We start from the raw sequence: 23,888 nt of genomic DNA, 5'->3' as shown, positions 1-23,888 counted from the left end.
TGGATCAGTGTCAAACCCAGCCCCAGTTCTCACCTCCAATCTGCTCCCAGGGCTGTGGCTGCCACATTCCTGATGTGGCAAAGGCCACTTTGGACAGGGCTCTCTCTGTCTCAGGTGTGGGGCACTGCAAGGACAGCCTGAACCAGAGCAGATCCCTCTGGATAGAAACACTCTGGGGAAGCTGAGGACTTGCTCCACACCACAGGCAGGAACCAGGGACCCTCCAGTGCAGCCTGTTGGGTTTGGCTGCTCAAACACCAAAGGTTTTTGGCAATGGTGGGAGGAGTTAAGTGGATTTTCCTGTCCTGAAAGAGAAGAAAATGGAAATAAAGTCCACTGTGGAAGTCTCAAAGGCTCCTGGCTTTCTCACTTCTATTCTGATTCCTCTCTGTTAGGTTTTATCAATAAAAAATGACAGCACCAAACAAGAGAGATATTTTTTCAATATTTTTTTCTTATTTGCCTAATTTTAACAGAACCATTTTCATTCCAGACCACACACACCTGTGAGTTATTCACTCCTTTGCCACTGGACTTTGGACAGAGGAAGAGAAGTATCTGTTCCAGACACAGACCACCCAACAGGGAGCACCCCCTGTACCAACCCCTGCCTGTGCCAAGCACACTGCCTCACTTCCCCTTGGAAAAGCCTGGATTCTGGTTCCAATCCATTATTTCCTCTATTTTCCATGTCTAGAGACAGAAAATTGTCCTGGTCAAGGTGTAAGACCTTAACCTGCAGATTGTTCTGGGGGGCTGTGACTGGGATTCCAGCAGGGAAGTAGTGGCTTTACAAATAAAAACTGTTCAAGGGAGCAGCACTGAAAAGTTGGGAGCTGCTGGAACATCACATGGTGTCAGCAAAATAGAGAAAATACAAAATCTGTGTCCAAAACCAAGGATAAAATGATTCCTCCTGCTTTTAGTGGGGCCAGAGCTAATTCAGCCCTGGAATGACAAAGAACTTCTCCCTCAGAGACCCCTGGATAAGGCAAAGTGCAGCAGAGAGGGGAAGGAAGCACCTCTGGGAAGCAAAGGGCTATGGAAGAAAGAGAGTGGGAATTTACAATAATAATCATGTTTTTGGGAAAGAGTAACAATGGTAGCAACAATAATTCCAAGGGAGCAGGAGGGATGCTGAGCTTTAAACAAGGTTTGAGTGAGGCAGCATCTCCTGGGAGTTCTAAAGCACAGCTCTAGGTCTGGGATTACAGGAGCTGTGCAAGTTCCTGCTGTCCAAGCCCTGGCTTTGCCTCCTGCCAGCACTTGGCACCTTGGGCATGTTTGGGTGCATGTGCTGCAGTGCTGCTGCCTCAAGGGATTGGGAAAATGGGCATTAAACCCCTTCCCACAGGGCTGGCTCTGAGCTCTGACCAGAGAAAGCATTTGGGACCCCTGGCATTTCAATGAAATCATTTTGAAGACACTACATAAACACCCAGGGCACATAAATAAACTTTTCTCCATAAGGACAGTCCCAGGGAATACACAGTTATTCCTATGCCTGGTCAAACAAACCAGCAGCCAGTTTTTGGGGAGAGATTCCTGAGTCTTGTCTCCCTCGCTGGCTGTAAAACATTTGCAGAAGCTTTGGAGTTGATACAAGCTTGTCAGGATAGTCCATTCATAAACTAAGGAACTGAAAGTGTCCTAAAGGCACCTCCACTCATACTTCAATTGTAAGTCCTCTGCCACTGATGGCTTTGCATGTTCTTTTGTTAGGATCACCCCACCTCTGCTTCTTTAGGCTTCTTGAGGTGGGAGATAAAATACATGTGGACAAAAGTTTGGAATGCAGCTTCCCAGTCAAATCATCTGCTAGAAAATGACTCCAGCTCTCTGGTACCTGGGGCTGTTTCCAACACAGCCCGGCCCCTCATGGCTGCAGACTGAGCTACACAACTTGTGAGCTGGCAAGTAACAGCAGCTGAGGTCTCATCCCAACTGTACACAGATTTTTCTAGGGGCTGCATTTGGATATATGCAGGCAGGTTTGGGCCATTTCAGAAAGCTTCAATCCCTGGTTTTCAGATTCAGTCAGGGATAATGGCCTTTTCACCATTCTCTCTTAAGGCACATCAGATCCCAAGGAAGAAAATGGAGGATGTCCCTAACCATGGCCGGGGGTTGAACAGGATAATCTGGAAGGTCCTTTCCAAGACAGATCATTCCAGGAGCTGGAAGCAGATTTGAGCCACTTCTCAGCTTGCAGTTCCTTCCCAAGGCTCATCTTCTGGGCTGTGCTTCCCATGCTTTGCTGGGAAGGGAAGCAGTGGCTCTCTCCCTAAACACACCCACTGACAATTGCCCTGCCCAAAAGCCACAGGAGCAGTCAATGCACTGTCTTGTCTGTTTTCCATCCTGCAGCACTTCAGTGACTCCAGAGCTGGACAATCAGGATCAATGCCAGGTTCCAGGTACTGGCACAAAGCAGCCTGCTGCATTGGAAGGGGTAGTTTTGGTGGCTCCTTTCCTCCTAAACTGAGAATTCAGTGCTGCCAAGAGCCTGTGGTGAACATGGATTTAAGCTGCCTTAAGGATGCATCCCCAGCACTCACTACCAAGTGCTGCTGGAGCATCGCTCCAGGGGAAAAAGCCTGCCCAGTTTCCCAGGGTGGATGGGAAGCTGCTACTGACAGGCTGGATTCTCAGGACAACTTCAGTAACTTGCTGAAAGCACCTAAAACAGATGAGGGGACTTAGTTCAATTCTAAGGCAGCCCAAATCAAATAGCTCACCAGGACTCCTAATAAAATGCTGCCAAAGTGTCCTGCTGCCCCTGCCTGGGAAAGCCTGCCTCCAGCTCCCAGAAAAGAGAAACTGCATCCGCTGCCTGCTCCTGGCTCTGGGCTGATGCTGCCCTTTGGGCAGGAGGATAACTCAGGCAGTGATGATTTCAATCACTCCTCACTGATTTCAATGTTTTCCTGCATTTCCCTGGGCCTGGTAGGAGCACAGGGAGGGGCTGGGGGTTTCTCACAGGAGCAGCACCGTGGAACCAGGACAGAGGTGCTCCCACTGCTGCCTGTCCCCCCCCGTGTGGCTCCCATCTGCCCCAGGTGCTGCTGAGCCCACAACCCCTGTCCCCACACCAGGAAACACCCAGGATTATTGCACTGAAACCTCTAATCCTGACCCCCAATGACTGCCTTACCTGTGAGAGATGACCCTCTGATGATCCCTGACCTTTGGCCCCTCAACCTTTTTCCCCCAATCCCCTAACCTTTGACCCCTTACCTCTGACCTTTAACCCATGACCTTTGACTTTCTGACCTGCCCACCTTCATACCCTGACTTTTGACCCTTTAACCCCCCTGACCCTTGACCTCAGCCCCTGACTGCTCTACCCTGTACCCCTCAATACCACTGTAACCCCTAACTCCTGCTGTGCACCCCCAGCCCCCAAATCCTGGCTGTAGGGAGGATGAGGGGTAGGGTGGTGGGCAGAGCCAGGGTGAGTGGTGTGAAAGGGGTGGAATGAGTAAAGTTAGAAATAAAGTAAGAAACAGAGGAACAGAGAAATAAAGTGAGAAAGAGACAGAGAAATAAAGTAAGAAATTTAACACTCATTCTCCATTTACAAACAAACCCACCTTCACTCAGCTCCAGTACACCCTGGCCACCACAGGCCATCAGTGCACATTCACAGCACTCCATGGGAATGTAGTTCCCAGGAGCCTCAAACAAAATCATCTTGCCTGACAACACCCTGGCTCTGGTGCTGCCCAGTATGCACCCCAACCTTGGCCATGAAGAGAAGAACAAACTCAGCTGCAGGGAGGTGAGAAGAAGCGTGCAGGTGAGTGGTTTTTTATTCTCAGTTTAAGAATTGAAAAATGTGAAAGGCAAAAAACACGCACCCAAATGTGTCAATACGCACATTTTGACAGATGGACACACACTCTCACAGACACCCCTTCTTCAGCTTACACACTGACTGCAGCCCTTCAACTGCTGCTCCTCGACCTGGAACAGAAGGTTCTGGGATAATCAGTAGCATCAGTGACAGCAGGGATCAGAATCTGCCTCAGGAACCTGCAAGACAGCGTGAGGTGAGATACAAGTAGCTGACAGCGTAGAGTTATCTCCACACCAGGCCCATAAATTTTCTACCCAAAACTCCCCAGACAAGAGAGGTTTACAGTTTTATAACTGTTCAACCCAGCCATAACTCTGCATGCCAGGGCAGGGCAGCTCCAAGCATAAATGCACCAAATATAAGCAAAGATGACATGAGGACTTGAGATAACTCTCCAGAAGATAAATAATTGAGCCTGATGCACTTTGAGGCAACAGAACCTACAGAACTCCCACACTGAGGAATGGATAAAAAGACACTTCCAAAACTGAGAAGGAAGAGGGATGAGAACATTTTATGTACTTCTGGTCTCAAGAAGTAAGAATGTAAAGATGCCAGAATAAGCCTGATCTGGAAAAGTACACAAGTAGAGACCCACGCTTCCCACACAGCCCAGAACCACACTGAGAAAACACAGAGACACAACAAAGCCCTGTGACACAGAAGACAATGGACACAAACAACAGAACATAGACACAAGATCCATTACATCAACACAAGCTGAAACTTTCCAGCACTTTCACCTCATGAACCCAAGATTGCTAGTGCAAGATGAGCCAGAGGCCGATGATGCCGAAGGAAAGAAGGCTCTAGGGCAAGAGCTCCTTACAAGAAGTCAGTGCTGAAGATGTTAAGAGGATGCTTGAGAAGCATAGTAGGCCTAGAGTAGGTCCAATGACTGCCAGGTGATACAAAGGAATCCCTAGAGAAGGACTCTGCCAGCAAAGGGACATTGCAGAATGTGGCCAAGGCTCAGGATGCGTGCATGCTACCCTAGGAGTGCTTGAGCGCTGATGAGCAGGTAAAATTGAGACTGTGGCCATCGTACCAGACCCAAAGGTGGGCTCCTCAGGCAAAAAGATCCAGGATGACATCAAGACTCAAAGGCTGATGACACGAAGCTCATGACAACACAGAGATGGGTTGGAAGAGCCCTACAAAGGCTTGGGTGATGCTGAGGAAAAACCCTCCCCCTTTAGTCCCAAAGGGTCTGTCCCAAAACAGCCCTCCCCTCAAAACTAGCTTCAAATTGCCTCCCAAAGGTTTTCCTCCTCCCAACCACCAGTCTGAACACTTAGCTCTCTGAAGACAAGTGGCCAAAATCCATCCTTGACAGAAAAGAGCGCATCAGCACGGTGGATGTTGATATGTTCCCCATGGCAGCTGCAAAAGAAAGAATAAGAAAATTCAGAGTGTGACAACACCTGCCCAAAGACATCCTGTCCACATCCCCCCTCTCCCTTGTAATAGCCAAAGCTTATCACTTACCTGCTGTTTCCAAACTTCAGCTCCATACCTGCTCACAGATACCTAAGACAACAAAACCAAAAACATGACTATCACCCTTGAGAAGGCAAATCCCTGGGGCTCCTCTCCACACCAACTGCCCCAGGCTCACCTCAACTCTTCATCTAATCTGGATGATTCGGATGGATGGCCCAGAGAATTGCTGCAAAACAAAAAGGTACACCTTAGCACACTGCCACAGACCACTCACTAACTATTCACCCCACCTAAATGCCAGCTCACCTGTTCTGTTTGCCTCTATTCCTTGGCATTCTGAGGGCAGTTGCAGGGCCTGCAGAGAAACAAAGAATGAAGAAAACACATTGAGAGACTGTGAAACCACAGCCTCCCTGCTCTGACTGAAGTGCATCACACCTATACATCAAGCTCGCACCCACCTGGCCTCCCCTGGGTGTTTGCAAGTGGACCACCTGAAATGCACAAACAACAGTGGGTGGCTTAGAGCTGCACCAGAATCTGGGACCCAAGCCATAAGAACTTGTTCTGTCACCTGGTCACCGCTCACCTCATTCCATCAACCTTGACTGCCGGTATCCAGCATTACTTCCTGAAAATAAAGACAAGGAACAATGCTGTAACATAGGCACTATTTACACTGCCCCTGCAAAGATAAACAGTGACTGACCTTCCCATGGGAACCCCCTCACCTGGTGTGGGGCACTCTGCCACAGGTTTAATCCATCTGCTCTGAAAGAAAGTTACTGCAAAAGTCAAGGTGCTGCATGATAACAGCTCCAGACATCTTGTGTCAATCTAGGATACCACATAGAGTTCAACTCCATCCTACATTACAAATTTCAAATTACAGGGGCCCAGGACTTGTTCTTTTACACCTACACCCAGACCAGGCAGCAGGGCAGAGCAGCTCCAGGCCAAACACAGAGACACCCGTGACACAGGAGATGACAAACAACAGGATGCAACAAGGAGAGAAAACTCACAGTGAGGAGAATAATCATAAGCACTGAGAGACTGTGGAATGAGATGACTGAGGTGAGACCGGGAGTGAGCCAACAAGGCTCAAAGAGCCCTGGCAGAAGATGACACTAACAGCATGACTCATTCCAAGAACTGTCCAGCAAAATCCAAGGATCATACTGTTGGCATCCTCTACTTATCTTCACACTCTCATAAGTTCTAATCTCCTACAACAGAACTTTGTGGTGCACAGCCGTTGATACAGCTCAGAAGAAGACATTAAAAGACATCCAACCCGGTGCTTCTAAAGAGAGATGCAATTCTGATGTGTAGCCGAGCTCAAAAGTCAAAGGTTCAATGGTATTGGCACCAGGCCAAAGGATGCCAAGATTGGAGACATTAATGATGATGCCTGGAACTTCAGACAATCCCCTCAAAGGGGTAAGGCAGAAGATGTGTGACACACAACGCCCAGAAGACACACAATGTATGACAGACAAATGACACAACACACACCAGGACTGCTCTGCCCTGCACACCCCAGCTTTGATAATCAAAAGTGAGATTTTTATGTGGTCTAAGGAGCCCTTTCTTGGATATCCCCATCTCCACAGCTAATTCAAAAATCCCTCCTGACAAGTCTGAACCCAGCATCTCTCCTTCATCCCCTCTGAGGAGCACAGCCCTCAACTTACCAGTCCAGCAATGCAAATTAACATCAGGTGCTAAAGAAGGCTGCCTCACCAGCTGGGAAGTTCCTGCCATCACCAGGCTGTTGTCTCTTAGTCAGCTACAGTAAAGAAAATCAAACATCAGCACATGAGCTTAGCAGCACAGCAGCCAAAACCCAACAATTCTGCTACTCACCATCTCCTAGGAATGCCTGGGTCCTCAGCCCCACCCTCCAGCTGTGCTCAGAGGCTGATGGCATCATCACAAGGTATATCTGGGTTAAGAAGAGACAAGGTTACATGGCTGAAACTTGAGTGGAACCTCACTCTCCCCACATATCCTCAGCTGTTGCCAAAGGCTACCTGGATGGCACCTTCAAGTGGAAAAGGTAAAGGCTTCATCACAAAATCCCATAATACTTCTGGAAGGCTCGTAATAGCAGCTCAAGGGCAGCAAAGAGGCTCCATCAGCTGGTTGGCAGGGGGGGTTCAGCCCTGTAATACAAGTGGACTGCCTAAAACACACAAATGGGTGCCTAGAGTTGCACCAGAATTTAGCACCCAAGCAATAACAACTCATTCTGTCCACTGGTCACTACTCACCTTGCTTACTTGACCTTGACAGCTGATATTGCACTTCACTTCCTAAAAATAAAGATAAAGAGCAACCCTGTAACATAGCCACTGTTTACACCAACCCTGAAAAGTCAAACAATGACTGACCTTCCCAGGGGAGAAGGGGCAGAATGAGACAGAAAGGTGTGTACCAACACAGGGTCCAAAGGCATCGCTTTGCTGTAGTAGTTTCCATCTGAAACCACTTGACCGTGGTAGCGTCTCACAAGGATCTCTGTCATGCTGGACTAGCAGTTTCCATGCTGCAGACCACCTGTAAAACACACAAAAAAGGATGCTTATAGTTTCATCACTAATACAACAACTCCAGTAGCATCTAGTTCTGTACTAGAATCAATGCTCATCTCACTTGCCAGTACTCATCTGGCTCACCAGCCCAAAGAACTATTTGTCAAAGTCACCCATACACACAGGGAAAGCTTAACCTTTCCCAAGCTCTCATTTCTCAAGGCACACCACCTAGGACCCAACAACAGCGTGCCTTGAGACAAACAGCTACAAAACTGCGAGATGCTGCTGTACTGCTCCACCAAACCCTGATGCTTGCTCCATCCAAGGTGGGGCTCAAGTGGCTAAGCACAGCAAAAGATCACCTGCAAAGTCTTCTTTCTACTCCACCTACCACCCAGTCTATTCCCCAGGGCAGAGCAGTTCCAGGGTAAACACAAACACTCAAACAGCGTGACACGAGGATGATAAAAAAAAGCTCTCAGTGAGAAGAAGAATGGCAAGGATCAAGACAAGACCAAAAGAGATGACCAATAGTATGGCAATGGTGGATGGAAGAGGGTTTAAGGAGCAGAAGATTGTAATAGTTCTAAGAACTGTTGGTCATGATGATCAAGACAGCTGTGAGACAATCCCACATTCAGAATGCTTCACATATCCTTACAACCTTACAAGCCCTGGGACATTACAGCTCATGGCTGGAAAGGATGGATGACAATACAGCCAAGAAAAAGGCCTCAAAAGATGTCTGGCTCAATACTTCCAAGATGCAATTCCAAGACACAACCAAGCTTACCAGTAAAAGAGCAATTGATATTGGCATTATGCCAAGAAACAAGTATTTGAGAACCAAGAGGTGACAGCCAACAATTGCAACAAGCCCCTTGAGGGTAAAAGGCCAGAGTAATCTGATCCAAGGGATGCCAAAGACACAGAAGACACACCTGACAACACAACACACACTGGAACTGCTCTGCACCCCCTACAGCTGCAATCAAAAGTAGAGCTGCTCCTTATAGCTGTCCCAAGAGGTCTCTTCAAAGGTATTCCTTCCCCCTGCACTAATTTTTAACTCTTCCAGGAATCCACTGCCCTGTTATCATCCCACCTCCCAGTCATTACCCCCAACTTAGCTTTTGGATAAGCAGCAATGTAAATCCACACTGCATGGAAAATGAGTCCACCTTGGCTGTCTCAGAATACCCTGTGATCACTGGTTAGCTTCTCAGTCAGCTACAACAAAGAAAACCAAGTTAATTCCATTAATTTAGTAGCCAAATCCCCACAAATCAGCTACTCACCATCCCCTAAATGTGCCCAGGTCCTCAGTGTGTATCTTTGTCCTAAGGCAAAGGCTGCAGTTGTCATTACAAGGTACACCTGGGTAAGTGAGAGACAAAGTTATGTAGCACTTCTGTGAGCACAGTAGGTGCCTTAATACACTTAAATGCACCTGCTGTGCTTGAGGAAAAGCCTTAAGACACCTGCAGCTAAATACAGTTTTCCACTGTGCTACCTTCAGAACCCCTCCTGGCAATTCCTAACCCAGTACCCTATACATGCTCCTCACAGCTACAATCCTCAGCTTACCTATGGGAAGCCTCCATCTCAGATGCCACCTCTAACACAGGGCAGGTTCCTTTTGTGGTACAATGAATCTGCTGAAAGCTCTGAAGTTTCATACTTGTCCCAGTCTGGAATTTCAAGGAGTTGCAGTACCCTGAAGAAAATCAAGAACAAAAAAAAGGAAGTTACAAAAAGCACCTTACCACCCCAAAATCACAAACTTAAATACTCCCTGCACTCAATACTACTTTCTTCATGGTGTTTTTAAAAGCCTGTGCTGCCTAAGACAACAAGAGCAGCTTCTGAAAAAATTCTGAGATAACCTAAAAGAACCCCTTCCTTGAAATAAGAGGAGAGCTCTTAACCCACCGGATCCAGAGAGGCAATAAATCCCTTGTGCCCAGGGCTGGGGTTAATATACCCCTTGCCAGGCCTGCCTCTCGTTCCCACAATGCCCAAGAAAAAGGTGGAGGCAATTCCCACAAGGTATAAAAGCACTGAGAGGAGCTGCAGCTGTTTGGCTCCTCTGACTTAAATTCAAGGTGAGCAGAGGGCGCTGTAGAAACCTTCTTTTCCACTACAGCTGCATCCACCAAAAGGATGTGTAGCAGGTAGGGAAAAAAGCTGCTCATTTTGGCAGCATAGGCTGGTGAATTGGCTAATTCCCTATCAACTTGCATAATAGTTCATTAGTAGTTGCTACATAGTACCCTGTAGGTGACTAAGTAAAGTAGAAGAGAAGAATAACAATATAAATGGTGTAGCTCCCACTGGGGCCTTTAATTAAGGCTGTGTATACATAAATATATATATACCTATATATATATATCATAGATAAAGGTAAGAAAGGTAATGGACTCTTTGTCAGCATTAAGGTTATGTATGTGCTACACTGACTACCTTGAGTGAGACTGGTGCCAGGGCAGGGACAGAAGATATTTCACTCAGTTTAAACCCCTTTTTTCCCCACAGCCACCCTTTTTCCTAGAGGTGCTGGGGAAGGACTGACAAGATGAAAGGGGAAAGATGGATGTTTCCCCTGGGACTCCACATGCTGCCCCACCTGCTCAGGTGCTGCCCCTTGGCACTAGGGCTTTTCCCTTGGCATTTCCTGGGAGCAATGCTCTGTGCCCAGGTGCATCCATCTGCTCCCCAGGCCCTGCTGGATGCTCCAACCCTGGTTCCTGGAGGGACACTTGGGATGCCCCCATTGACCCCTCTGACCTAACAGCTCCCTGCACAGGTGCACCCAGGTAACCCTCTAAGAGCAGCCCCTGGCAGGAGCTGCCTCATTCTCACTGGTTACCCCGGGGCTGCTGCACCTTAGAGCAGCGGAGTGAGGTGGAGAAAAGTCCCACTGATTGTTCCCTCCTCTGCACAGCTCATTGTCTGTCCCTGAAACACTGGAGTGCTAGGCTTGCCTTTCCATGGTGGTTCTCAGATCTACACTCCTCCCAAACTCTGCTCTTCCTGTGGCCCTCTACATGGATGGGCAGCAGAGATGGTCCCTCAGAGGATTTTGTTTGGCTCCTGGTTCCCCCCTCAGCTCTTCCTTCCCTCTTTTCCCTTAACTCCCACTCTACTCTTTGCCAGTGGATTTGCCAATGTGACAGTTCAGCCTGCCAAGATCTACTTCATTGCCTTTCACATTGTGATGGTGATAATCATTGTCAAGTACGTTTTTTGGGATGATTTCAGATGGAAAGGGGGATCTGTCCCTGCCAGGGCGCTGCTGGTGGGCCTGGGGTCACCCATGGGAGACAGGTGGGCTGTGTTTAGCAGGATCTGCTGTGTTCTTGTCCCTGCTCTGACCTGGAGGGGATGGAGCAGTGGGAAATGAGCCTGGGAATACTGAGATGGGCAATGCCAGTGAGGAAACGCTGCCTCAGTTCTGCTCATTGTTCCTTCCAGTATCTTTGTGTCCTTCATCTTGGAAGCTTTCTTTGTGGAGTACTCCCTGGAGAAGAGCGAAGTGGAAACTGCCATTGAGCAGAAAATCCAGGAGCTGGGAATGAGAGTTCAAGAGTAAGCCCCCCAAACGTGCCCGTGCTGGATGTGGCCAATTTGGCACCACTGATGAGGGAAAACCAGCCTCTCCTGGCATTCTTGCTGTACCTCGAGTTTCCATTATGTGGGAATAGAAGGACTTAAAATCACAAATAATGGCTTTATCTTCGAAAAGAGCTCAGAGTACTTAAAGTGGATGGGGTGGAACAGCAGAGAGTATAATCTGGGGGATTTTCTTACCTGTTTTAAAACATCAGCTGTTCCCAGGAGCGCGAGTTCGGAGAGCGCGGCGTGAGGGCGTATCAGGGAATGGAGCCCGTTCCCGGGCGCTCCAGGTGTTTTCTGGCCCTCACAGCCCTCAGGGCTGTGCCCAGGGCGCCGCCCAGCGGCCGCGACGGAAAATTGCACCCGCGGCCGAGGGCGTGGTTTCCTGTTTGATTGACGGGGCCATTTACCAATGAGAATGCGGCATGGGCCGAGGGCTAGCCAATGGGAATGCAGTATGGGTTGAGGGCTGGCCAATGGGAATGCAGTATGGGCCGAGGGCTGGCCAATGGGAATGCAGCATGGGCTGTGCGCGGCCAGTTTGAATCGGCGGGAGCGGTTGGGGCGGGCGGGCATGGACGGGGTCGAGCGGTGAGCGGGATAACGGGATCGAGATAACGGGATCGGGATAACGGGATAACAGGATGGGGATCGGCATCAAGGGGTGCTCCGGCCCCCGGAGCTGTGCGGCTGCCGGGGCCACGCGGATCCGTGGGGGTGGCAGAACCTCTGGGCGCCTCCCACCCTCCCTGATCCCGGCCTCTTCCCTGCAGGAATTACGAGGCTCAGATCCGGAATTACCGGGGGCCCGACCCGCTGGAGCCGTGGGACAGGTGAGCGCGGCCCTGGCTCGGGGTGCTCCATCCCCGGTTTGAGTGGTGCCCCGTCCGTGCCCGGGAGTTTCCCGGTCCCTGCCCGGGAGCTGACTCTGGGGTGGTTCCAGGTACCTGCAGTGGGCAGAGGGATGTCTCCCGCTCCAGGAGAAGCAGAGCCGCTGGCCCGGGCTCCTGGAGGAGCTGGTGAAGATGTTCGTGGGCGACAAGAGGTACCACCAGGACCCGCGGTTTGTGAGCTACTGCGTCAAGCTGGTGGGTACGGCTGCGCTTTTCTGGGAATTAAGGGATCCTGAGTGATTCACCCCGCAGTTCTGGGACTGCAAAGAGCTTTGGGAGGAGCAGGAGGCCTCAGGAGCTCTGATCCTCTGCAGAGCAGGAGGATCAGAAAAAAACAGGAGTGTGTTTTTTAAGCTGTGTATCTTGGAGAGATTTGCCTTAACTTCACTTTTCCTTAGAAAATGATGTTTTTCTCCTACAATAACTAAGAAATTCTAACGTTTTTTATTTTTGTCTGCAACTCCCTTGGCTGCTTTTGGAAACGCTGATGGCTTTGTGCATTTGGGTTGTGCAGGCAGAGTTCATCTCTTCCCCCTGCCAGTACTTGGAGTACCTGCACGGGCAGGGAATCGGAGCCAAGACCTCGGATTTCTACCTGGCCTGGGCTCAGGTGCTGCTGAAGGAAGGCAACGTGCAGGGAGCAGGAGCTGTGCTCCAAAAAGGGCTCCTCAACCAGGCACAGCCCCGGGAGAGCCTGCAGCAGCTCCACTGGTAACTCTGGGGCTCCTTCTACTCCTTTACTCAGGACTCACAGCACTTGTAATTACTCATAATTAACTGTGGGTGGCATGTGATTGATTATTTTTTCCCCCCCGTGTGCTTGTTTTTGATAAAGGGGGGTTTAAACTTAACCATGTTTCTTTGCTGTTGAGTATTTGTTGGGTGTTTTGGGATGTGTATTAAAAGAAAAATATCCCAGAGCTGAGTCTTGGAGTTAAGCATTAATTCTGGGAAGCTAAATGCAAAAAAACAGAAGCAAAACATAAAACAAATACCCAATACTGTTCTTTTGCTGCCTCTTGAAGGCTATTTTTAATTTTCCAGCTGTGGAGTTGTCCATGTACAGTAAAAATCATACTTTTCAGCGTTATATTTCATGGTATGGTTGTACAAGGAAATCCAAGATTGCTGGGTGGTGGGGAAGGGTGAGGGACAGGTGATTTTGTGGAAATAACTGAGGGGTTTTTTTGCAATTTAGCTCCCTGCAGAGTTATGATCCTCGGAATCATCCTTTGCAAGGTGAGGATGAAGAGTCCTGTTTGATCTGTGGTTCCAGTAAATGAATTTTTTACATCAATTAGTGAGTTTTCTCATTGAAGAAAACAAATTCCCTGTAGAAACCACTTTATTTTCCTTCTTTACATGAAAAATTCTTAAGGGCAGTGTATTCAAAACAAGCTATTAATGTTCCAGCACTTCAAGTTAATAAAAATTCACCAAGGAGCAAACAATTTTTACTCATTAATGAGTAGACAAGACTTACATTACATTTTCTGTCCCAGATGCTGTTGTTGTAAAACCACTTCAGACTTCCCATGCTGCAAATCAAATGGCTCCTCCAAAAGGCATTTCAAGTCCTAATCCCTGCAAAAACCAGGTAAATGATGAGTTATTTGGGAAAGGTGTTTCTTGTAGAGTTGAGGTTGCTGAGCTTGGCTGAATAAGGGTAGAGTGACTGTATGTGGTGTATCTGAAAACTGATTCTGAGATGGAATTGCTGCTGTTTTCCTGCTCCATAGGAATGTTTAATCTGGGAAACACTGGGACACATCAGTTGGCCTGACCCATTCTCAGAATCACAGGAACAATACTAGCAGTGGGTTCTGTGCCAGCTGTGCTGCTTGAATTGACTTTAATTTAATTTCTTGGTGTTTTATTTCCATGCTTTAGGCTCCAGATGCTGCTGATTCTCAATCCTGTGCTGCTGGAAAAGAAGTGTAAGTGCTGGGGTGGTCCTTTTAAAATCCCACTGTGACAGAACGAGCTCTCTCCTGGGACAAATCCCCCAACCTTGGCCCTTTCCTCCCTTTCCCTCCCAGGAACTATGTGACCTACATCTCCAAGTCCGAGGTTGCGCCGAAGCCGCCGTCGAGCGCCGCGGGGTGGGAGCAGGTCCCAGTGTACGACAAGAACCTGCTCCTGTGCGAGGGCTCTGAGCTCTCCTTTGAGGAGCTGAGAGCCAAGAGATACTTCAGGAAATATGAGCTCCTCAGGAGGCAGCAGGCACTGGGTATCCTCCTTTTTCCAGCTCCCCAAATGGCTGTTTCCTGGTTAAGCCCATCCCTCATTTCCAATGCCACAACTGTGGTGTCTCTCCTGACAGTGAGCCACCAGCATGGCACACAGACCTTGTATCCTCATCAAATATCCTTGTTTAATCCTTAGAGGAGGAGAAGAAAGACTCCATGAGGAAGAAGGAGTCGGCAGTCCTGGAACTCCAAGCCCTGCAGCAGAAGCTGGACCAGCTCACCCAACTCTCCAGAAGCCTGGAGGGAACGAGACTGGAGCCAGCAGCTGAGCCAAGCCAGAGGGTGGTGAGTGGGCTCTGGGATGGACAGGAATGCTCTGTCTGGACTTATTCCTCAAAATCCAGCCATGCTGTAGGAACCAGGCTTGGTTGTTAACCCATTCTGGAGGCTGAGGCTGCAGTACCAGTGTGGAAACCTGGCACAACTTGTAACACCCAGATTTTCAAGGTTTCACCCCAAAGCATGGCTTTGCTTCTCCACAGTTTAGTTTGAGATGCAGCTAGAAGTTCTCTTGGGTTCTGGGCACGTGGAACAAACAGGAAAAAATGGGAATGGCTGTACTTGGGTGGAGGGAACTTAAAGGTTCTGTTACATTCTGGTCGTGTGGAGATGGTAGAGAAAACAGGAATGGCTGCATTTGGGGGGAATTTGGGTGTCACAGAACATTTCTCATCCCTAAAGGTGCCCCCAGCTGTGAGGCCCGGCGGATCTCACATCCCAGGGAACTGGATGGCACCTGCTCCAGGGCTGGATGTGCCCAAGTGCCAAGCTCTGGTGCCTGAGCAGCCCCAAATCCAGGCACCACCAGCGACTGCTCCTACCCTGCAGCCAGAGAAGCCCCTCCGCGTCCCAGCTGCCTTCCCCTGGGAAACACCGGAGGAGAAGAATGCAGCTGGAGCTCAGGCAGAGCTTGGGAAGCTCCAGAACAGTTTGCTGCACCCTCCCCTCAGTGCTGCTTCAGCTCAGGAACGAGCTCATCCCAACCCTGCTGTGCCTCAGAGCGCGGGAGAACTGTGAGTGTGAACAGGCTTCTCCTCTACAGTTGTGTCCTCAGGGTCCACACTGAGAATTAGCTAAAAACAAACCTTTCTTTCCCTTCTGGAAAAAGAAATCCTGACCTGAAACCACTATTTATTAAACTCAGATCAAACTTGGTCCTCATGGCCATGTTTAGTTCCTTTTACCTTGTGGTTTAATGGCAGTAAGAGGAAATTTGGTGTGTAATGCCTGGCTGGCCCTGGCACGCCTGGAATAAACCCCAGGAAGTGCTTTGCTCCTGCAGATCCCACTCCAGGGTCTCCAGAGAAAGATAAAAAAGCGCTGGTATTTCTCCCCTGAACTTTTGCTCTGGGACTTGGCCACAGAATGGGGGGGCAGAGGGAGAAACCCAGGCTGGCTCAGTGGTCTTGGACAAGGTGGGAACAGTTATGCACTCATATTCTGGAATTCCTTGGAGGCAAACTGTGTCCAAGGAGACCTCTTAAAGCATTTTAACCTTTTTAAAGGACTCTGCTCCCTCCCAGGTTATTGGCAGCTGTAGGAGAAACTTGCCAGGGTGATCTTTATTAGAGGATTTCTCACTTAATTGAAATAGGGATTAAAATGGGATTTAAATAGCTTTTATTCCAAGGTAATGTTGTGACTCTTTCTTCTGAAGGTTTCCTACCAAGGGATCCACTGGATTAACTCCTGCTGTGGATGTGAAGGAAGGTAAAGAGCCCTTGGATGGAGACTGATGCCATTGGTGTGGCTGCTCCCAGCTGGGAATCATTATCTGCATGTGGACACCAGTTCCAACCCTGGAAAAGCTTCTTCACTTCCCAACCTCCATCCCTGTATGTCTGTGCAGGGTCTTTCCACCCCTTCCATGGAACATGGATCCGCTCCCTGCTTCCCTGTTCTGAGCAGGTTTTTTTGGAGCACGGTTGGGAACTGCTGTTTGTCCTCACTGGCTTCCTGCCTCGCTTTCTGTGTAGGGATAGAGCATTCCAGGGAATTGCAGACAGATTCCTTGGAAGCCACCCAGCTGTCCCAGGTCCCTCTTGTCCTAGCAGGGCAGCCTCCCTCGGGAATCCACCAAACAAATCCCTGAACGAGCCCAAAGCTCTGCCCAAATTCTGCGTGGCTGCTGCTCCTTTTGTTTACATCCCTCACTAACATTTTGCTGGAATGCTCATAAACAACCCCAGGCTCCTTCAGAAATGACCTTGCCGTTGTGTTTTCCAGCCTCCAGAGTTGGGAATTCCTCCTTTGCCTGTGGAAATGCTTCCCAAGCCACCCCCAACACCTCGCTGGGAGGAGCAATGGGGACGACAACGCCCTTCAAGGTGCAGCCGTCACCCACGGTCCACACGAAGGAAGCCTTGGGTAAGGTCTGGAATAAAGTCTTCCTTCCCCTGGAGTCCATGGGATCTTCCCTGGAAATGTTAGCAGGGCCTTTTCTAGCCAAGGGAGCTGTTCAGGCATGGGCATGTGCACCATTCAAAAAGGAAAATAGCATTAAATTGTTAATTATCTTTTGGGATTGTCTGGGTGACCCAAAACTTCTGACCAGAGAGGGATGTTTTAACAACATCCCAGCAGCCACATCCCATCAATTCCTGGATAAATCACCACTAGGTTTCTTTGGGAGTGTGCTGTCTGAGCTGCTGTCTCAGGGAATCCTGTTTGAGAGGTAAAGACCTAAACCACACTAATTTGGAAGTTCACAGCCAGCTCTGCTGGATGCTGAGCTGAATAAAAATGAAAAAAATAAACCCAAAAAGCCTGTGGCATTTGTTAGTCCTACAAATATCAAAGTTTTCCCAAAAACTGAGAAATTAGAGGAGAATTTGTTCTCTTAGGAAGCTTGGAATCTCCCCTTGGCTAGGGAATAAAAAGGGCTGTGACCAAATGTGTGTTGGCCAAATTGGCCCTTCCTGTGTCTAATTGCTTCTTTGAGGTGTTTAAATGCAAGGGGGAGGAATAACTGGTTATTGACTGCTGGTAAATTATAAAAATATCATTAATTAGCATTTAAGGCTGCTAGAGTTAATTGACATTTGATTTGGCTACTATACAATGGAAGAACCTCTGAAAATTTCTTTTTCTGGGCATTTTCTTATTCCTTTATTACTTCATTCTTTCTTAGGTGTTCTCATGGATATGTTCCAAACACCCTTCCTGCCTGAGCCATCTCCCCTGGAGAACAGTGAGGCACAGTTTGAAGCCTTTTGCAGAAAAGGTAGAGTGTTCTCTTTTATTTTCCCAGTCCATGGAATTCCATCCTTTATTTCCCACTGATACCTCCCACCAGTCCTTGCTGTAGGAGTTGAGCCTGTCTGAAACCCAGGGGCTTTACAAGAGTGAGCATAGAGAGATTTCACATTGAGGGTTGGGCTGGAAAAATCTTCTTTCCAAGAGCTTGGTGGAAAGGTGACTGGAGTGGGAATTCTGCAGGTGCAGCTGGGTGGAGCCCTGAGCATCATGTGCCTGGAGAAGGGGGCAGAATGTGGCTGTGTAAATAATCTTTACTGGGTGAAGATAACATGGGTTATCTCTTATTTTCAGAGCCTGGTGGATGTCTGAAAACTAACTTTGTTGCCCCTGCCACTCCTGCATTTGCCATCTTTGAGGATGAGGAAGAGAAGGAGAACAACAGGTAAGGAGGGAAAAAAGAGGCTGAGCTCAGCTCTTGAAAAATCATGGAAAAAATCGATCCCATTCCATGGGACTTTACTGTGGCTGTGCCAGACTTGGATTACAACTGCTGGCAGCTGCCTGGAGTGGCAGGAGAAAAGCAGGAGCTGCTGCTCTGGGATTGCACAACTCTGTTTGGACAGTGCCTGGGGAAGCTTCATGCTCTGGACAATTTGGGGATAACTCGGAGCTGCTGCAGCTTCTCCAAGTTCCTGCAAATGGGGCTCTTAGAATAAAATTTAAAATTCAAGTTCAAACAAACCAACCTTTGTTGTGACCAATGTGCCTGGGAAAGCTCCTGGGGAGAAGCTGTCCTAAACTTTTTGGATCATTTTTCAGGATCCTACAGCACAAGAGCAAACCAGGAGAGCCCAGAACTTTTGGAGAACATCCCTTGACCAACTGTGCAGCAGAAGTGAGTGGTGATGCTGCAGGGATTAGCCTTGGAATTGGGTTATATGCACTTAGGAGGGGTACCAGAGTGGGTGGATTCACCTCTGCTCTATCCCAGTCCCATTATATTCCCAGGAATATGCCTAGCTGAAGGCTGGATACCTTTTCCCATTTCCTGCCAATGGGATGAGCTTTTTTTGATTGTTGAGTGACAGAGAACTGATGGAGAACTCCACCTCTCAAATGTGTGGAGTTGGCATCACTTTGGGGAAAAAAGAGACATTTCATCTTCCAGCAGCCATCTCACAGCTTCCATAGCCAAGGAGATGGATAAAAACGTGGATAGAAGAGATCCCTTCCCATGGGATTGGCTTTTCCAGCCTCTCACAGCAATTTCTGGTGGTCTGGCATTTTTGCTGTGGCTTTGACTAGTACCAACATTCAGACCTAGTCTAAAACTATGGAAAGGTGGGGTTTTGTTTATATTTTGAGATAATTTTGATGGTTTAATTTTAAATCTCTATTTTTAATTTTTTTTTTTCCTGCCTAGGAAGAAACAGGGAGCACAGAATTCCTGCAGGATGATTACACGGTGTGGAATGGCCCCTGCAGCAACAAAGCCCTGGCTCCCAGTCCAGACAACACCAGGGATTTTGCCCGAGCTGCCCAGCTCATGTCCACACCCTTTAATTACCTGGCAGCTCCTTCCCAGCCTCCTTTGGAGGACAGAGGTAAAATGAGGAATATTTTGGGTGGAAAACGCTGAATTTGGTGCCTCATGACTCCATTTCTGCCCAAACCCAAGCCAGGTGTGGCTCCCACTGCTGCCACTCCCGAGCCCACATTCCCTGTGGAGCAGCAGCTCATCAGCTCTCCAAGGATTTTTAATTGGCATAGGAGGAGGTGGTGGAGGGACAAGAGAGTCTTTTTGTGTCCAACTGCTGCTGTGAACCATTCCTAGGGGTTGGGAATATCCAAACATTGGCTGAATCCCATCTGGGGGCATCTTTATGCTGCTCTGCCCCTTTTAAGTCTTGGGATCTGCTGCCTGGAGAAATCCAGCTGTTATTTTAACTTGGATATTCAAAATGAGGCTTTGTTGAGTTCTGGTTTTCATGGCAGCAGCTTTCAGAGCTGATGGGTGAGAATACTCCAAATATTCCTGCTTTTAGGGAAATAAACATTGATTTGCTCTTCTTCTTGCTCCTTTTGTTCAGCCTGTAAGGAAAATTTTCCCCAGATGGATTTGGAATTCTCTGGAGAACTGCACAGGCAGTCAAAACTCAAGAAGTTAAGGTATGCTGCCCCAATGCAAGTTTTCCAAGGTTTTCCACTGTGTTGGCTCTGCCCAACACTCATCCCAGCACTCTGGGGGTAAATGGAACTGAATTTGGTGACCCATGCCCCAAAAATCCTTCCAAGATTTAAGTTTTGCCCCATTGAAATTAAAAATTAACTGGCCAAAAATCCTCTGTTTTTTTTCTCTTGGTGAACTTGAGAATTATTAGGGAATGGGTAAAGTGGCTTGACCAAATCTAGTTTTCCTAAGAAAATTCCACTTTATTCACCTCCACGTTGAGGTCATGGTGGCATTTGACACAGTTTTGCTCCCTGAAGGTGTCAAACCACCAAGGCAGAAGGTTAATAATTATTGTAACACCATTAATAATTAATAACATCTTGTTTAAATCCGTAGCCCCGTTCTTGAAGGTGTCCCAGAGCAGAGAGGGCTTCATGGTAACATCCTGAAAAGAGGGCCTGGAATCCAGGGAACTGCTGCTTCCCAAGGGCTGCAGGAGCAGGCAGCTCAGAGCAGAAATGGCCATTCCTCCTCCCTTGGGGTGGATAGAACTTCCCAGGAGAGGCTGTGTGGACAGGACAGGACAGCCCTGAGCGGGAGACCTGCAGGTACACAGCATTCCCTGCTTTTCTTCCCTGGATTCCAAAGGCAGTGGAATGCCCTTGGAATTTGTGCGCTGGAGGGAGCAATTCCATGATTCCCGCAAGGGATGAGCGTGGGTTGTACCTGGATTTCACATTGCCATGGATACTCCAGAGTGCAGCAATCCTGACAGGTTCTGGGCCTGCTGGGGCTCAAACACTTTGGGAAACTCTGGATTTCTGGGCAGGTGCAAAAGCTGGACTGTTAAAATCAGGGAATACTGCACATATCCTTGTCCCTCCTGGGGTTTTTTGTTTATTATTTTCTTTAAATTAGTGATGCTCATTCAAGCCCAACCTTGTGTTCCCTCCTTGGAATGAACACCCAGAGCTTAAACACTTCCCTTTTTTCCATGAAGTCCTGGTCGAGAACCCTTGGGACAAGGAATTGATCAGCAAATTTTTGTCGGAGCTTCCAAAACCTCTCCACACCTACACCAACTACTTTGAGTGGAAATCTCCTCTTCCATTCATCAAACTGAAGACTGAACTCTCACTGGGTAAGAGCCCCTTCAAACTTAGCATTGCCAAGCATTTCTTGAAGCTTTTTCTAGGAAAACTTCACGGAAATATGTGGGAATTCAGCTTCCTTATGTGTGTATCTCCAGATTATCTCAGCCCCAGGTTAGGAATTAGGCCTGGGCTTGGTTTGTTTGTCTTCTGTAGCACGAGCCCTTTGGATGAGGCATTTTTCCCAGTTTTCCCTCTAAACTGGGCTGCAGCTCTTCCAGCTTTTGTGTGGAACAGCAGCGGGCCCATGTCAACAAAAGCTGTATGACAGCGATTGCAACATCCCTGTGGGACTTAAACATTAGTGTTTACTTTTCAGGGCATGCCCTTTGGAATTTGACTGCTTCCAAGGGGGTCAGGCAAAAATAGAAACACTGGGGTGGAGTGTGTGGCACATCCAGCACTCCTGCTGTCTCCTGTTCCTAGCAGGAAGAGATTTGTAGGGAAAGACTTGATCTAGGATTAAATAATTCATATGGGCTGGTGCTTTTCTCTTTTTTTTTTGTTCTCCTCTGTTTTTCCTCTGTGGAGCTGGATTTAATGTTAATCTTTTAAAGGTTCCAGCTCATTCCATGTGGACTGCTTGGTTGGAGAAGGAGCTTTTGCCCAAGTCTATCAAGCTTCCATTCTGGATGCCAGTAACCCCCGGAATAATCAGAAAGTGATATTCAAGGTCAGTGGTGCTGGGCCACAGCAGCTCTCCTGGAGTAGTTCTGGAGTCTGACCCTCCCCCTGGGTGGATTCACACACATCCTTGGCCTTTCCACGTCAGGTCTGCCCCTGGGACCTTCTTGTGGATCTTCTCTCCAACACTTAGTCCTTCAGGAAAAACTAAAGCTCCTCTTTAACCTCCAAAGTGAAACTTTTTCAGGACAGAAAGGTGATTTATGTTTTCCTTGGAGCATCAGGGATTCACAAGCAGTGTGTGAATTGTGGCATGGGATCCAAGTCTTGATGTGAGAGGATTAATCACAGAGTTTATCAACTGAAGTTAATTACTGTGAGGGAGGGCAGGCCCTGGCACAGGGTGCCCAGAGGAGCTGTGGCTGCCCCTGGATCCCTGGAAGTGCCCAAGGCCAGGATGGATGGGCTTGGAGCAGCCTGGGATAGTGGAAAGTGTCCTGTGGCAGGGGATGGAAGATGGAACTGGATCATCTTTCAGTTCCCTCCCAAACCAAACGGTTCTGGGATAAGTTCAGGAGGGAAAGGTGCCTGATCTGCCATTAAAAACCAACAACAAAACCCAACCTGAGAGGAGCTCTGGCTTTTACTGCTCCCAGATTTCCCCAGAAAATCCCTTTCTGTCTTCCAGGTCCAGAAACCTGCCAACCCTTGGGAGTTCTACATTGCAACCCAGCTGCTGGAGAGGCTGAGCCCCAGCGTACGCCACCTCTACATCCACTTCTATTCCGCCCATTTCTTCCCCAACGGCAGCGTTTTGGTGGGGGAGCTCCACAACTACGGAACGCTGCTGGTGAGTGCCAGCAGCTTCTGCTCTGGAGCACCTCTGCTCTTTGGGAGCGTTTCCTCCACTTGGTTTCACCTTCTTTGGGAATGTGTCGTTCCTTAATCCGTGCCGTGTGCATCTCTGCCTTCCAGAATGCCATCAACATTTACAAGAAGCTCCCAGAGAAGGTGATGCCCCAAGCCCTCGTCATCTACTTTGCTGTCAAAATCCTTCACATGGTGGAGGAGCTGCACAGATGCAAAATCATCCACGGGGACATCAAACCTGACAATTTCATCCTGGGAGAAAGGCAAGTGTCCCCTGTTGTCACCGGATGGCACCGTATGGGAGCCTGGAGATGCTCAGGGTCTGGTTCTTGTTGTGCTTGAAGGTTCCTGGACAACGACACGTGTGACATCGACGGGCTCTGCCACGGCCTCACCCTCATTGACCTGGGCCAGAGCATTGACATGAATCTCTTCCCTGAGGGAACTGCCTTCACTGCCAGGTGTGAAACATCTGGGTTCCAGTGCGTGGAAATGCTGACAAACAAACCATGGAACTACCAGGTAAGGGGCAGCCTGGAATCTCAGAGCTTCCTGCATGCCAAACTCTGCTGGAATTGTAGCCTCTTGCAGAACCTCTCCCCCTCCAGGGGGTGTTTTCAGCTCAGTTTTAGCGCTCTGGGTGTGTTTTTGACACGGAACTGGTGTGGTTTTGGTTTAGACAGACTACTTTGGGATCGCAGCCACCGTGTACTGCATGCTCTTCGGGACCTACATGCGCCTCAAGGACGACAATGGGGTCTGGAAGCCTGAGGGAACCTTCAGGAGGTAGGTATCCAAAATATTCCCCAAATCTTTGCCTAGATTTCCTAGAAACCCACGTTAGTACCACGTGGCTCTGAGGTCTGGTTCTGTCACACCTTTTCCAACTGGGAGCAGAGTAAAAATCAGTATTTTAGCAGCTGAAGTTAGCACTTTTTTGATGCTCTTTTGTCCCTTTTTGCAGGCTTGCCAATGCTGAGCTGTGGAAAGAGTTCTTTGAGAGCTTGCTGAACATTCCCAGCTGCCATAACCTGCCTTCCCTTGGAGTCCTGCGCCAGAAGCTCAAGGATTTATTCTGCAGGTCCTATGCGAAGGAAATCAAGTTCCTTCGGAACAGACTCGTTGTGTTGCTCATTGAGCACAAACGCTCACGGAAATAAGGGTTGAGTTTGCACAGTTTGCAAGGACTTGGAGTTCTGTGGATGTGGAATCTTCCTTTAGTTAACTTGGTTTTAAATAATAAATGGGTTTGGGGTTGACTTCAGTAATGATA

At 48.5% G+C, this 23,888-nt stretch overlaps 1 protein-coding gene and 1 long non-coding RNA gene across 10 annotated transcripts; one reads left to right on the top strand and one right to left on the bottom strand.

The window, feature by feature from the left end:
* On the bottom strand, window positions 1-11,804 carry LOC107202319. Of its 7 annotated transcripts, XR_004496575.1 has the most exons (17): window positions 11,653-11,801; window positions 9,430-9,559; window positions 9,141-9,219; window positions 8,962-9,072; window positions 7,743-7,864; window positions 7,579-7,620; window positions 7,339-7,470; window positions 7,172-7,250; window positions 7,000-7,094; window positions 6,034-6,073; window positions 5,892-5,933; window positions 5,764-5,796; window positions 5,609-5,657; window positions 5,478-5,528; window positions 5,348-5,389; window positions 3,931-5,242; window positions 1-305 (listed from the first exon to the last, which is right to left on the bottom strand). It is a non-coding gene; the product is annotated as an uncharacterized LOC107202319 (long non-coding RNA). The 7 variants fall into 7 exon arrangements; XR_004496579.1 differs by having other exon boundaries at window positions 3,931-4,035; window positions 5,376-5,389; window positions 7,743-9,072; window positions 11,653-11,804; XR_001520636.3 differs by having other exon boundaries at window positions 7,743-9,072; window positions 11,653-11,802.
* Window positions 10,892-23,888, top strand: BUB1 (BUB1 mitotic checkpoint serine/threonine kinase). Of its 3 annotated transcripts, none has more exons than XM_033513153.1 (26): window positions 10,892-11,079; window positions 11,317-11,430; window positions 12,231-12,290; window positions 12,401-12,545; window positions 12,865-13,061; window positions 13,549-13,589; window positions 13,853-13,947; window positions 14,241-14,287; window positions 14,390-14,580; window positions 14,736-14,881; window positions 15,281-15,612; window positions 16,257-16,309; window positions 16,826-16,966; window positions 17,730-17,822; window positions 18,149-18,239; window positions 18,617-18,692; window positions 19,221-19,401; window positions 19,888-19,966; window positions 20,367-20,578; window positions 20,971-21,111; window positions 21,679-21,794; window positions 22,434-22,595; window positions 22,721-22,878; window positions 22,960-23,137; window positions 23,295-23,401; window positions 23,580-23,888. In XM_033513153.1, the coding sequence occupies exons 1-26, from the start codon at window positions 10,907-10,909 to the stop codon at window positions 23,773-23,775; spliced, it is 3,525 nt and encodes a 1,174-aa protein (XP_033369044.1). In that variant the 5' UTR covers window positions 10,892-10,906; the 3' UTR covers window positions 23,776-23,888. The 3 variants fall into 3 exon arrangements, with proteins under 3 accessions (XP_033369044.1, XP_033369043.1, XP_015478416.1); XM_033513152.1 differs by having other exon boundaries at window positions 14,736-14,884; XM_015622930.2 differs by lacking the exons at window positions 10,892-11,079; window positions 11,317-11,430 and adding an exon at window positions 12,002-12,048 and having other exon boundaries at window positions 14,736-14,884.

This window comes from Parus major, chromosome 3, assembly GCF_001522545.3.
Source record: "Parus major isolate Abel chromosome 3, Parus_major1.1, whole genome shotgun sequence".
Classification (NCBI taxonomy): Eukaryota; Metazoa; Chordata; class Aves; order Passeriformes; family Paridae; genus Parus; species Parus major.
This window is presented reverse-complemented; position numbering and strand designations above follow the sequence as displayed.

What these genes read in the sequence shown, in the direction of transcription:
- BUB1 (XM_033513152.1), top strand. Translation starts at nt 10,907, where the DNA reads ATGGTCCCTCAGAGGATTTTGTTTGGCTCCTGGTTCCCCCCTCAGCTC. An exon ending in CCACACGAAGGAAGCCTTGG is followed by an intron (nt 16,967 to 17,729) that starts GTAAGGTCTGGA and finishes ATTCTTTCTTAG; the next exon opens with GTGTTCTCATGGATATGTTC. An exon ending in TCAAAACTCAAGAAGTTAAG is followed by an intron (nt 19,967 to 20,366) that starts GTATGCTGCCCC and finishes TTAAATCCGTAG; the next exon opens with CCCCGTTCTTGAAGGTGTCC.